At 35.9% G+C, this 13,363-nt stretch overlaps 1 protein-coding gene across 1 annotated transcript in view; it reads right to left on the bottom strand.

Annotated features, from left to right (window-relative positions):
* Nucleotides 1-5,342, bottom strand: part of DAGLA (diacylglycerol lipase alpha) — a 32,831-nt gene extending 27,489 nt beyond the window's left edge. Inside the window, exons 1-4 of the mRNA XM_015816523.2 lie at nucleotides 5,245-5,342; nucleotides 3,059-3,270; nucleotides 1,716-1,817; nucleotides 816-954 (exon numbers count right to left, since the gene is read on the bottom strand). Coding sequence (XP_015672009.1) covers nucleotides 816-954; nucleotides 1,716-1,817; nucleotides 3,059-3,270; nucleotides 5,245-5,339 — 548 coding nt within the window. The 5' untranslated portion in view covers nucleotides 5,340-5,342. The remainder of the gene's footprint in view (nucleotides 1-815; nucleotides 955-1,715; nucleotides 1,818-3,058; nucleotides 3,271-5,244) is intronic.
* Between the last annotated feature and the right edge of the window lie 8,021 nt (nucleotides 5,343-13,363).

The raw sequence follows: 13,363 nt of genomic DNA, 5'->3' as shown, positions 1-13,363 counted from the left end.
ACAAGGAGCAACCTTGGCAATATTATAGAAGTATGATCCTCTATGGCAGGGGTAGGCAACTTCTATGGCAGGGGTAGGCAACCTTGGCTCTTTTATGACTCGTGGACTTCAACTCCCAGAATTCCTGAGCCAGCATGGAATTCTGGGAGTTGAAGTCCACGAGTCATAAAAGAGTCAAGGTTGCCTACCCCTGCTCTATGGATTGTGAAGGAAAACAAAATGATGGAAAATGTTATATTGTATTTTGGTCACAAACCCTATATTTTTGTGAAAAAAAATCACACTGGCTAGACTGAATTAATTATAAAAGTTTGCATATCTATTTTAACTTTTTTATTTTAAAAAATAGAAAATTGCACAGCTGAAAATACTATTTTGTTGTCAAATACTCCTGGCTCATTTAGTTATGACAAACCAAGTACACATTTTTTGTGGCTTGGGGTGAATGACATATAACACATTCCGTTTATACTTAGATGATCTAGGCTAAACCACTACCTTTTAGTCTAATGTACATGGTAGTATAATTGTGAGCAAACAATTGACCTTTAGTGCACAGTAAAAAGGAATATAAATGTTGTAAAATATATTTTTTAAAAGAATATATACCTGGAAAACAAAATTGTGCTTACAAGGCCTTTATTATTTACAATTCAAAAAAAGTATCCCCAACATATAAACTGCACTATTTGCTGCCATATTGAATACACTCATTTGTGTTCAACTACATTAAAAACAATAGATTGCATTTATCTAAATTGGAAATCTATTTTATAAAAACCCTGAATCAACTTCTACAATTACAATTTTCTTACCTCAGGTTATATGTTCTTAGATTACGCTGTCTCCTCTTTGTGGCTCGCAATTTAACAAAAGTCCGTCCTGTTGGATCAAAGACGCACAGGACAGTGATGCAGACACTCAAAATGACCACCCAGTTGCAGACAACCATTCCTAGTGAAACAGAGAAGACAGAGGATAAGGCCCAAGTTGTGAGTGGCGGATTTGACTCATTTGTACTTTTTTCTTAAATTTTATGTATTCCTTTTTTACTGAGTAATACTTCGTTTGATTTTCTTTGACAAGATAAAGACAATTTTTGTATAACACTACTGATATTCTTGGAGATTCTGTAGCATCATAAATATATCACAAAATATATTTAATGAGAGATATCAAGCAAGCCTCAATGACTAAAAATACTGTGGATAATAATAGTGACCCCAAATAGTTACATATGCATTACCACTTTGTTCAGTCTACATCTTCAATCCATTACAGGATCATGGCATAAACGTAAATAGATGTATATAGCACTTTTTTTAGCACAGCCTAGTTAGACATCAAAAGTTATATTCTTTCTAGTTGTAACTGGACAGCCATTTGTCCGAAATGATATAGGGTTTCCTCCTGAGCAGGGGGTTGGACTAGATGACCTCCAACTTTATCATCATCATCATCATCATCATCATCATCATCATCATCATCATCATCATCATCATCACCATCATTATTATTATTAATAATAATAATAATAATAATAATAATATTGTTATGCCTATGAATAAATGTACATGAATGTTTTTAGAAAAACTAAATTACAATAGCGAAACAGCAAGACTTCAAAGATTATTCTTGTTTAGGTCTATGAACAGGTTAAATCTCAATACACTATATGTGATTTTAAATACTTATAAATACTTTTAAATACATACCCAAAGTAACACTCTTGGCAGTAACATCATTGCAGGAACTGTAGTACTGGGTTAACCAAACAATGCCCACAATAGCGTAGACAAATTCAATCACCAAGATTGCTGGAACAATAAGAGCAGAGTGTACAACGGTATAACAACAACAACAGTAACAACAACAACAACTGATTTCACCATATTTCTTAGAAATAATTCTTAGGCAATGAGAAAAATATCCATTCTGATGTGTCATTCTAAATGCGACGAACTCATTGCAGCCACACCAGAAGAAGTTAGATGATTAGCTTGCTTAGATATTAAATTATAACATCTATCCTATTCTGTGGTGCTATATCCTGGTGATTTTATCACGGTTTTACCTTAATTTAATATTTTATCTGGTATATTGTATTGCCCACATATACATTTGCTGATGTTTTATTTAAACTTATATTGTTAAACTTGTATTTGTGTTTCTATGTATAATGTGTTTTATTACTTTTGTATATCAATGATTGCATGACCTTCATCGATGCCATAACTAAATAAAAATAAATGTCATTCTAAAACTTTTTGCTTTTACCCAGATGCACATGCAATGTAGTTCTCTAGGAGAAAAATATTAAAGAATGATAATGGGGAACCTTAACTATAAAAATGAACAAAGAAAGCATCCAAAATGTCTTATTTCCTATCTCTCTATAGCATATATATATATATATATCTGTATGTAGCCATTTTTTGAAGGCTTGGAGTGAATCGCATAATATATTCCACACACACTTTTGGGAAGGATAGATAAGTATCAGATTTTTTTTACAAATGAAAGCTCATGGTAACTGAACAAAGGAAATAATGGTGAATTTGAGAAAGATAATTATAGCATATGTTTATCTTCACAGAATAGTAAACTATATTTACTTATCCTTAAAAGTATCATACTAACATGTTTGTCTTTTCTGAATACAAGAAATAAAACACATGCACCACTGTCAAGGCATCAGACAAAATATATGTATTTCATTAATGAGGCTGTGAATTTTTTAACAATAAAAATTCATAAATGAGCATTTACCGAAGAAAATTTGATATAAATTTTATGGAGGCTTGAGTAGGCATATTTTCCAATTTGGGGGAATATAGGAGCATGTTTTCCCACATCTACAAAAGTAGTAAAACTTGAAAATAATATTTAACTACAGTAGGCATATCCAGATGCAGACTTCTTTTGGTGCCACAACTGAAAATGCCCTTGGATCACTCCGTGTTTGTAAATATTATGAACAGAGAATCCTTTGAGAGCACGACAGCCAGCTGCATCAAGATCAAACATTAATAAAAGCCTCTTGGCCACTGCCTCTTACCCAGTCTGACGTATAGCACATATTGCATGGAATCCCGGGGTTCTGTGTACAAGATGCTGCCACGCATGCTGAGCCAGATGATTGCAACTTCGGCGATCATGCAGCTGAGCAAAATGCCCAGATAACCCCTGCCATGGTCCACCAGATTGAGAGAGCAGGTCTCATTGGGATTGTATGCCAGTCCAAAGAGCACCACAGAAAGGATGATGAACCTGCCGTAAAACAAGCCACATTCTCTAGTCAAAGCTTGAGACAATATATAAGATCAAGAAGCCTAATGATTATTAGTTTTGTTTTATTTATTTTTTAAAAAAAAACCTGTTGTCATTTGTTTTGTTTTTATATAAGCTGAGAAAGGAAATATCTCTTTTTTAATTCCTGGGAATAGTTAGCACTATATAAATAACCAAAACTGTTTGCAGTTTATGAAATTAACTGCTGCCAATAAAAGCTTATCCCATAAGAAACTTACTAAGATATTGTAGCATGTGTAATATTTTATGCACAGACAAATTATTTTGATATTACTCATGAAGTCAACGTTTCAGTTCCTGAATGGACTATCAAATTGATTTTAGTTGATTTTAAGTACAGGTGGTTATGGGATTCTCAGTTAATAGAATATATCACTTCAGCCAATAGCAAAGCTATATTTTATTAATATCATTCATTTATCTGGGCTATGCATTTCTTGTGCTGCTATAAAATGCTGGTGGTTAGCTAAAAAAGTTTTTTTTCCACCCACATACTGATTTCTGGATAGTGTCCCAGAACACACTCTGTGTTCCTCTGCAATACAAAGGGGGGGAAAAGGGCTGCATCAATCCCCTTGAGATTAATCTGTCTCTCCATCATGTAAAGAGGCCTGGAAATGGGAACGGCAAAAACCTGCACATACTTCAATTGTTGGCAGAGGACAGGAGAAAATGTTATCAGGCACATGCTTTTTAAATCCCACATGCAAGTTACAATGTTTCTATCCCAGCATGGTATTTACCATGCTTGCCAACACATGAGCACACATGCACTCTCTCACACACACAGAGACATACAGTGCATCTTAACTATCACAGGCTCCTAAATGTCATAAATTTGTTTGCTCATGAGGAACTTACCCAACAAGATGAAGACGACACATAAATGCAATTACCACCAACTATCATTTTGTCCATGAACAGCAGAGTTTGGATAACTGACATTAGGCTAGCAAGTACTAATTTGTTTTATATTAGAATCTTGAAATCTCACAACAGGAAACACAGTCTCACAGCAAAAGAATTCTGAGGTCAGATATTAATATTAGGTATCGGAACTGAGGAGAGGTCATTAACCTTTCACATAAAAAAATCCTTTCTTCCTGTCTGTTAAATCTCTGATTGGGAGTGTCTGTCTGTCCATCCATCCAACCAACCAACTCAGCGTGTATCTTCATCTCCTTTCTCACTTCCATCAACTTCTCGTAGCATTTTGTATAACAAAAAGATCTGGAGATCTCAAAAATGTGTTTATGGTTTTGTATATATTTACTTCTAATAAAGATAACACCACTGTAGATAGATATTGAATTTTTTTCCCTTAGGAATAAGTACAACTCACTTTAATTACAAAAATATTAATGGGCTGATATGGAAAAACTGCATTTGCCTCAAATCTGGTTTTGAGCTTTCAAAATGTAGTTTGATCCAAGAAGCCCTGCCTTTAATAGTTTCTTACTGGATGCCAAAATGGTTCAGCTTTCTCATTGGTAGTATCTACACAGAAACCCTTCAAACCAATTCTATCTTTTCTTTTGACACTGACAGTATGATTTGATTGGATTTATATCATATCAGTTATCATCTATTACAAACATGGATATAATTACTGTGGTTCCCTTTCTCTTTAATAATTCTGTTCTTTTTCAATTCTTTTTAGCTGACTTAAGAATAAACTGGATATTCCAACAACTTCCCTGAAGGCCTTACAGAACCATAGCAGTGGAACAAAAAATTAAAACAGAATTATTTGACCCTGAACTCTTCTACATGCATAGATCCACTTCCATACTGCTTTGTATATATGAACTTTAGCAGAATATTTTAAATTGCAACATAGTATTAATACCTGGACATAAAAATTACAAAACAAATATCAATGACTTATTACCTAACAATAGAAGTCTTCCTCTTAAGCATATTTTCACTTACCAAGTTGTATGAAGAAGAAAGAGAAAAATGGCGGGCAAAACAAGATCATCACTTCCCACAGACCAGCGACGACGGAACACCACAATGCCTGGCATGGCTAGTGGGCCTGAAAAGGGTCACCGGGCACAATATTAACTTTCTGTAATATAAATACAAAGAACAGGAACATAAATTGACGACAAAATCAATATCTTTCTCCAAAAGATGTCGTCTAGACACATTGCTTTCTAAAATTCTGTTTGTTAAAAGTCTTCAAAGAATCAACTGCGGCTCTTGAATCTCATAACACATTTTTATGAGACATTAGAATATTTAAATTGAATTAATACTGTTTATGTTACTTCTAGAATAATCAGATTCAGTGAGTTAGTCGCAAAAATGGAACTTTACACCACAAGTGTAAACCTGGTTTCTTTTTTTAAAAAAATATGCTAACATGACAGAAAATGGGCTTTTAAATATATTTGATGCCTCAGAGAACATTTAGTAGATGTTGGGCTTGGTCTCCTTGCTTTTGGAGATCAGCAGAAGATTGCCTAACTGACATGATTTGGGCTTGTCTTAGTATTGGCACATTTTGAGTTGAATCCATTGGATGTTAACATTTCTGTTTGTAGAACTGAATCTATTTTTGTTGGTTATATTCACCTATTTTGAAAGTTTGAAATTCAGTGTTTGAATTAGGTTTTGTTTCAGGGCTTTGGTTTCTGTAAAAAGGAAAGGAATAGGACTATTAATAATTTAGTTTGTTTTGGTTTCTTTTTTAAAAAATAACTCACATTGTTATCACAATCTATGGGCACAAGGAAAGACAAAAGCACACACACACAATGACACACTCATTTGATTGGTTTGATTTAATAAAATATAAAAATTACATTAGATCTAGGGATGTACCAGAATGAATTAATATCTACAGTAATCTACAAATGTGCAGTTGTCAATACAAAGGGAAGTGTACAAAAAATGCCACCTCTATTTTGTACAATGTATAATTGCATAAAAATTGTTTGCAGCTTTATAATATCATTTCTATTATTCCATAACACTCTGAAGGATCTGCATCTGATCTTACCATGAAGCATTTTTCTGATTACTAGATGATAAACTTGAAAAAAAAATTAACTCCTGTTCAGGTAAGAAGGCAGGGCAAAGCAGAATTGTATTCCAGATTCTAGAGAAAATTCCCTTTAGTCATAACTTCAGCTATATAGGCTACATTTCCTATAACCAATAAATAAATCCATATAATGAAACATAAAGGAAAAGGATTTAATCTGGATTACACATATGCTACTTCACTGAATACTGTTGAGTTATCTGTCCAGACAAGAATATGTCATGGTTCACTTCAACCTGATCACCAGAAAAATAGATCCTACAGAAATTAGCTACTGGGTTTAACATCTTCCAGCTTAGAGCATTCTGCTGGATTGTGCAGCAAAGGCCACATCTGCAGAGGCAAATTGTGTCTCTTGTAATGTCAATAAATGTGGAAGAGCTAATTCAATTATCTCGGAGCTAATGCTACTTTGAGGTTTGCTCATGTTACTATTCCTCTGAAAGGTCATGATCCCCCTAGGGCAGTGGTTCTCAACCTGTGGGTCGGGACCCCATTTGGGGTCGATTGACCATTTCACGGGGGTCGCCAAGCAAGGCTGTCCGCCATTTTTTTGTCCGCCACTTTTTTCCCTTTTCTGGCGGGTGCCTTACCTCCCTTGGGCTGGGCCAGCTGGTGGTCGGCCTGCTCCGTCTCGGCCGGCGCAGGGAGTGGAACCACGCATGCACGGCGCTCCCGGGCAGGGAAAGTCCTTGACTTACAACCGGTTGGGTAGTCCTCGACTTACGACCGGTTTAGTCCTCGACTTACGACCGGTTTAGTCCTCGACTTACGACCAGTTGGGGTCGCGGCATTAAAAAGGTTGAGAACCACTGCCCTAGGGAATCAGATGCTACATGCAGAGTGAGCCAAAAGATACATTCTCTAGCCACCAATTTTCCAGATTTGCAGAAGAGGGCAATTATTGAAATTCCAGTGTATGTTCAGATAAATTGGAGGTGGCTAGCACACATCCAGTTTATGCCATGTATACATTCCCTGGATTTGGAATGGGTTTGGGGGCAAAAATAAACATAATTTCTTATGGCCACTAAAAGGTCAGATTTATACTAGATTTTTTTTTTGCCTTGGTGGATGACATAAAAATCTTCCCTTACTGTGTATGTATACACTTTTATGTACTTTTTAAACAAACCTAAGATTAGAAAAACAACTTTGTTACTATTCTATTCTATTCCTATACTTCCTTCCTCATCCTCTTTCTTCAACCTTCCTTCATTTTGAAACTTTTTCATCCTACACTCATTCTACTTTCATTCTTGTTTCTTTCACTTTTTGTCTCCTTCCATGTCCATTTTCTTGGACTGATATAGTACACTGTTCGCTATGCAGTCTACACAAAACTAGCAAAGATGTCTATTCAGTTTCAGTATTTTTAATATCCTTAAACAAATGGCAGTTGTGATTTTTCGTCATTCCTTGCTCACTACTTGTACAACTGCTAGGGAAATATAAACTAATTACACAAATACAAATAAAATTTTGCAACTATGGCTGAAAATCTGATAACAGTTAATAATCTATAGTAAGCCTCAACAAGGCACAAAGTTACTACAAATTTTAAGATATCAGTTGCTTTTTACTGTATTTTAACTTTGTAGCAGTTTAAGCATGAAGCTACTAGTAGCACTCTCAGTACTGCTTCAATGCATCTTAGTTCTAATCCCTATTTGCCTCTACTGTTTTTCAAATATTAAACAAGCATTGTTTTCTTAAGCAAAGAACAACACCTAAATCATCTAGTTTCTATTGTGTGTTATAACTAGGACTTTTTTCACAGAACACTCTTCTGGTCATTCACAATGTATGCTTCTAATATTATCAAAAGAGTTATAGTTTTATACTAAATTCAAATTCCATTTTTACGTACTGTCACTGGATCTTCCACCATGAGCTCTAAGTATGAAGCTATATCAGAATCCCAAAATGCCATTACTGAATCAAGTAAAATTAAAGATATATCATGAAAAAACTACACTATTTATTGTTGCTCTCTTCACTTTAATCTGAACTTTCTTCATAAAAACAAATTCTTTACTTTCCAATTTCAGATTTTTACTGTCATTTTTACTGTTCCTATAGGGTTGAAGCTGGTCAAGTCTACTTTTGGTTCATATTCCAGGAAAAGAGATTTTGTAAGCAAGAAATGGATAGCAAAAACCTTCAACACAGGAATTCATATGGGTGTTGACTCAAAAATGCAGAAAGAAACCCAGGTTTCAAACTGTGAGACTAACATACATCAAGGGCAGGATTCCTGCAGAAGTTCTTGCATGTATCACTTTCTGATCTCTGTAACAAATCTATTTATCTAATCTTCTTAAGTCTGCTTTGGCAATACAGACCAGGGAGACAATTTTAACTATATCTAATATAGCACCTTGATAATGTCCAAACTATATCAAATAGATTTGATCTTTTGTATAAAGAGAGGGATCTTTTTTGTTCCTTTAGTCAGTGTAGATCATGGGTGTCAAACTCGCCGCGTCATGTGACATGTCGCGACTTTTTTTGCATTGCTGGAGCTGGGGTGGGCGTGGCCTCCGTATGACGCAACTGGCCAGCAGTTTGACACCCCTGGTGTAGACTAACTAATTAGCCAAGGTTTCCCAGCTGGCTTTATGCCTAAAAAAGGACTAGAACTCAGTCTCTAAATTTCCAGCCTGATACCTGAAGCACTATGCCAAATACTCTTTCTATGCAAAGGTTACCTTCAAGAAAATAACGGAAATAAACATTTATCCAAAACCCTTTAATTAATAAAATCACCCCATTCTTAAACTCATTTCAAAAAGTGATGTGATGCATTCACCCAACATAATACATGCAGTCTTTCTTTAACAACTACAATTGGGACCAGCAACTTGGTAGTTAAAGGAAGCAACTACTAAGCGAAAAATCATATGACATGACTGTACTAATGTATTTACTTCAGCTTTTCTTTGCTTTATAATGTCAAAAAGATATGGCCCCAACTGCTGGGGAATGCAAATAGTGGGAAAGATTTCTGGGATTTGATTCACAAGGAAGTCTGGATAAAAATCTTATACCCCTTTCCTTCCATTTCCCTGCACTTTGGAATGACCACCCTAAGACTGGAATCATTAAAAAGAAAAGAATTGATTTTATATTTATATTCACTGGAGAGGAAGAGATTACAAGAGTGTAAGCAGGCACACAAGGTGAAAATACATAGAAAGGGATGTGTTAGTGCCAGCTGTTTGCCTAACACACAGGTGGATGCAGCCGCAAGCTCCTTAGAAGGCAAAAAAAGCTTTTAGTGTGAAACTGACTAGGGCCTTGTCTGTTACAGGTAGCAGTTGTAGCTGGTGCAATCAACTAATTAGGTCACAGAGCTTATGGCAGGAGTGTCAAACTGCCAGCCCACAGGCTGGTTGCATCATGCGGAGGCTGCGCCCAACCCAGCTCCAGCAATGCAAAAAAAATGCAATGCAAACAAGGCGAGTTTGACACCCGTGCCTTATGGTTAGCACTTTTTAGGGATGTACTGTGCTGTAGAAAAAAAACAGCTCAAGAAGAGGAAGAAGAAGAAGAGACAAAAATGGGTCACGTGCTAACTGAGCGTACTGCTCAACTCGTAATTGATAGTGAGATGGTGCCAAGATAGCAAATGTGGGCATTGGTCATAAAGTTACTTTTTCATCATCATCGTAACTGCATCTAATCACTGTCCAAAGCACTAACCAGAGCACCAGTATCCATTTAACTAGTAACAAGTCCCAGACTAAATTAATTGCATTTTGGATTCCGATGGAGTCTGAATCTAATCCATAAATCCAATAATGGCATATATCATCTTATTACTGTTGTACAGGATACAATTTGTCAGTGAATTTGTTAAGTACCAGGACCACATGTGAAGTCCAAATTAAACTGATTTATTACTAAATGTGCCTATGCACAGCAATTTACTCAACCATTAGAGCTATTTTGACATTAGATAAGAGTCAATGGAATTCAAGAGGGATTGGACTTAGTTCATTTGTGGCTATGGTTAGGCTGATTCCTCTTTTGACTCCACCCCCGAGTTCTGCCAATCCTTCCCCTACAGTGAACTAGTAAGTAAAATGTCCCATTTTTCAGCTATGAATTGTGCCTATCTATAAAAATGTAAGCTTTTGCTAGGGAAGGTACAATTATTTTAAGTTTCACAATGCATATATTCCTCTTGATTTCACAAAGACTTCCATTCACTGAATATACAAACATTGCCTGAGAACTTAAGATAACCTATTCTCAGTAAATTATCATGTTTTCTTTTTTATAGTAATAATAAATGATATATTGTTAAACTTTAGTTATGCATGGAATGTCACAAACCATTTATATTCACTCATATATAATTACATTCAAAGAAAAATATATAGTAAATGTGTGAGAAAAGAGAAAGGAAAGGAAAAAAATAAACAAGAGAAGATAGAAAAATGAAAGAGAAAACAAAAGGACAAAATATGAAAAGAAATATTAAGAAATGATTTATGATTTGACAGTTAAGAGATGAAATTCTAATCAAACATTTCTCTTATCAAATTCTAATCAAATCTCTCTAAGATTACATCATAATTCCTTTCTTTCTATAATCTATTTCTAATCATCAAAAATGTGAGTCACAAAATTATTTTCTTTTTTTACACAAAAAGTCCATAGGGGGTTCATATTTCTTCCTTTCAAATAACTGAGCTAAGACATGCCTCAGCAATTTCCACAGGACCCAGCCAATCAGAGTTTAAACTTCAAAAAGTTTGGCCATAAACTCCAGGGCCAAGAGAGAGTAATCTGTCCATGGCAAGGCACTAATGTTAACACATCCCAGCCCTAGCTTACTTTTCCACTGCCCTGAGACAAAAGCCCAATGTGTGATTATGATGTAGGCCAGGGGTAGTCAACCTTGGCTCTTTTATGACTCGTGGACTTCAACTCCCAGAATTCCTGAGCCAGCACAGCTGTATTGATGTAGGCCATCAATAAGTTAAATGGATCAAGTCAATGGTTGCCATGGCAGCCATAAACTTTCAATCCACAGGCCCAAAGAAGGAGAAAGAAATCCTCTAGCACCATTAGTCTGGCTAGATCCACTGGCAGCTCAGCCACAGAGTTAAGGAGCTCAAACAGAGCCACCACTAGGTATGGAGGAAGGCAAGCAATAACGCCAAATAGCCCAATTCCACAAAAAGGGTCTCCCATTTGGCTATGTCTGGCCACCAGACACTTTCGGTTAACAGCAGCCACACCTACTTCTGCCCTGGAATTGCAGCTGATACCACACTTAAACGGCAAGAGGATACATTTTTGAGAGAGAAAGATGCCTCCTCTGCATCCAACCAAATTCCATATACAGTAGTGGCCAAAATTGTGGAAACCTTTTGGGAAAAGTGTACAGTAGAAATGCTACCTTTGGTTAAGTTTCCACCAATTTTTCTTCTTTCTTTATAACTGTAGCCTTGTTCACTTAATAATACTATTTTACATCGCTTTCTGGGCAACCAATCAACTCTTTGCACCATTACTTTAATTTTATTAAGTTTTACAAGCTCACTAAATGAAAGAACACAAAAAAACCCCAACCAACTTGATATTGATCACATAACACACTGACAAATGTCCTCCTCTCAGCTTCAATACATGACATCAATAACTGAATCCTATTGTAATCTGATTGCCTCATTGCCAAAACAAGATGACACCTGATTGGTTCTCTAAACACTCATACTCATTGGCTATAATCAGATGAAGGAAAGCTACCTGATATCAACCTAAGCAAGTTGTGCTTCCTTTTTCTGGTTATTTGGCTATAACTTTTCATAGAATACAGTACAGATAATTGAACAAACTTCGTTGCATTACATTCTTGATTAAATTATCTTTCCATTGATATATAATTTTATGGTACTACCCCCCCCAAAAGTGGTGTTATTAGCCATCAAACCTCAAAAATACACTTTTCCCAAAAAGTTTCCACAATTTTGGCCACTACTGTACACTAAGCTGGCCCCCATGTCCATGATCAGATCATGGATGAGGTGAGCTTTGTTGGAGGCTGACTTGACATTAAGCAGCAGCAGTTCTTAAGACTAGGTTTTGGGACAGAGCGCAGAGGGATGGAATATACCACATATTAATACCACACTGGTGTTAAACACCAGGCCCATCTTCCCTGAAAGTGGCCTGACCCCTCCTCTTGCCATATTTTACCATCACCATTTCACTGCTATCCACCACTCTGTCCCTTGATTGGTCTCTTCCATCATAATCTTATGGCTCCATCATAATCTTATCAAACCACTCACATCTCACATGAGAGCAAGAAGCTAGCACAGCCTCACCATATCCCCAATTCCAAAACAGTCTCAACCGGCAAATCTCGCAGACGTTCTTTTTTATTCTGTCTTTAAACTTTATTGCTCCAATTCCCACCCTGGAAGATAGCATGTATTATTAACTTTTTTCCTTTCTATTACGCTAAAAATCAAGATACTGGTTTTTCATGCTCTTTATTTTATAAGCATATACTGTAAGATACTCATTTTTTACTGACAATTACTAGAAATAAGTAGTTGTAATCTTTCACTTGTCTTGAATTTTGGCATCACATACCATGTCCAGCAGTGACAACATATGGTGATTAAAAGAGCCAAGAATAATTCATTTTAACAGCTAATCTGATATTATTTTCTTACCAAAATTGTGTTCTCTCTATGACTAACTTTTGAATCTAGTTATGTCCAAACTAGTACTTCTACTAGGTAAGTCAAGAATAAGAATAATTCCATATGCAAATGACTATGAAGAAATATCTGATTTTTTTATGCAGGTAGTTCTTGTTTAATGACCAGTTGGGACCAGCAACATTACTAAGCAAAGCAGTTTCTAAATGGGAAATCATATGACTACAACTGTGCTTTCCAGCTCAAAACTGGTAAGACTCAGGGCTTTTTTTCAGCCGGAACGCGGCGGAACCGCGTTCCGGCACCTTTTTCC

This window comes from Protobothrops mucrosquamatus, unplaced genomic scaffold (genome assembly GCF_001527695.2).
Source record: "Protobothrops mucrosquamatus isolate PMUCROS unplaced genomic scaffold, P.Mucros_1.0 scaffold_115, whole genome shotgun sequence".
Taxonomy (NCBI): domain Eukaryota; kingdom Metazoa; phylum Chordata; class Lepidosauria; order Squamata; family Viperidae; genus Protobothrops; species Protobothrops mucrosquamatus.
This window is presented reverse-complemented; position numbering and strand designations above follow the sequence as displayed.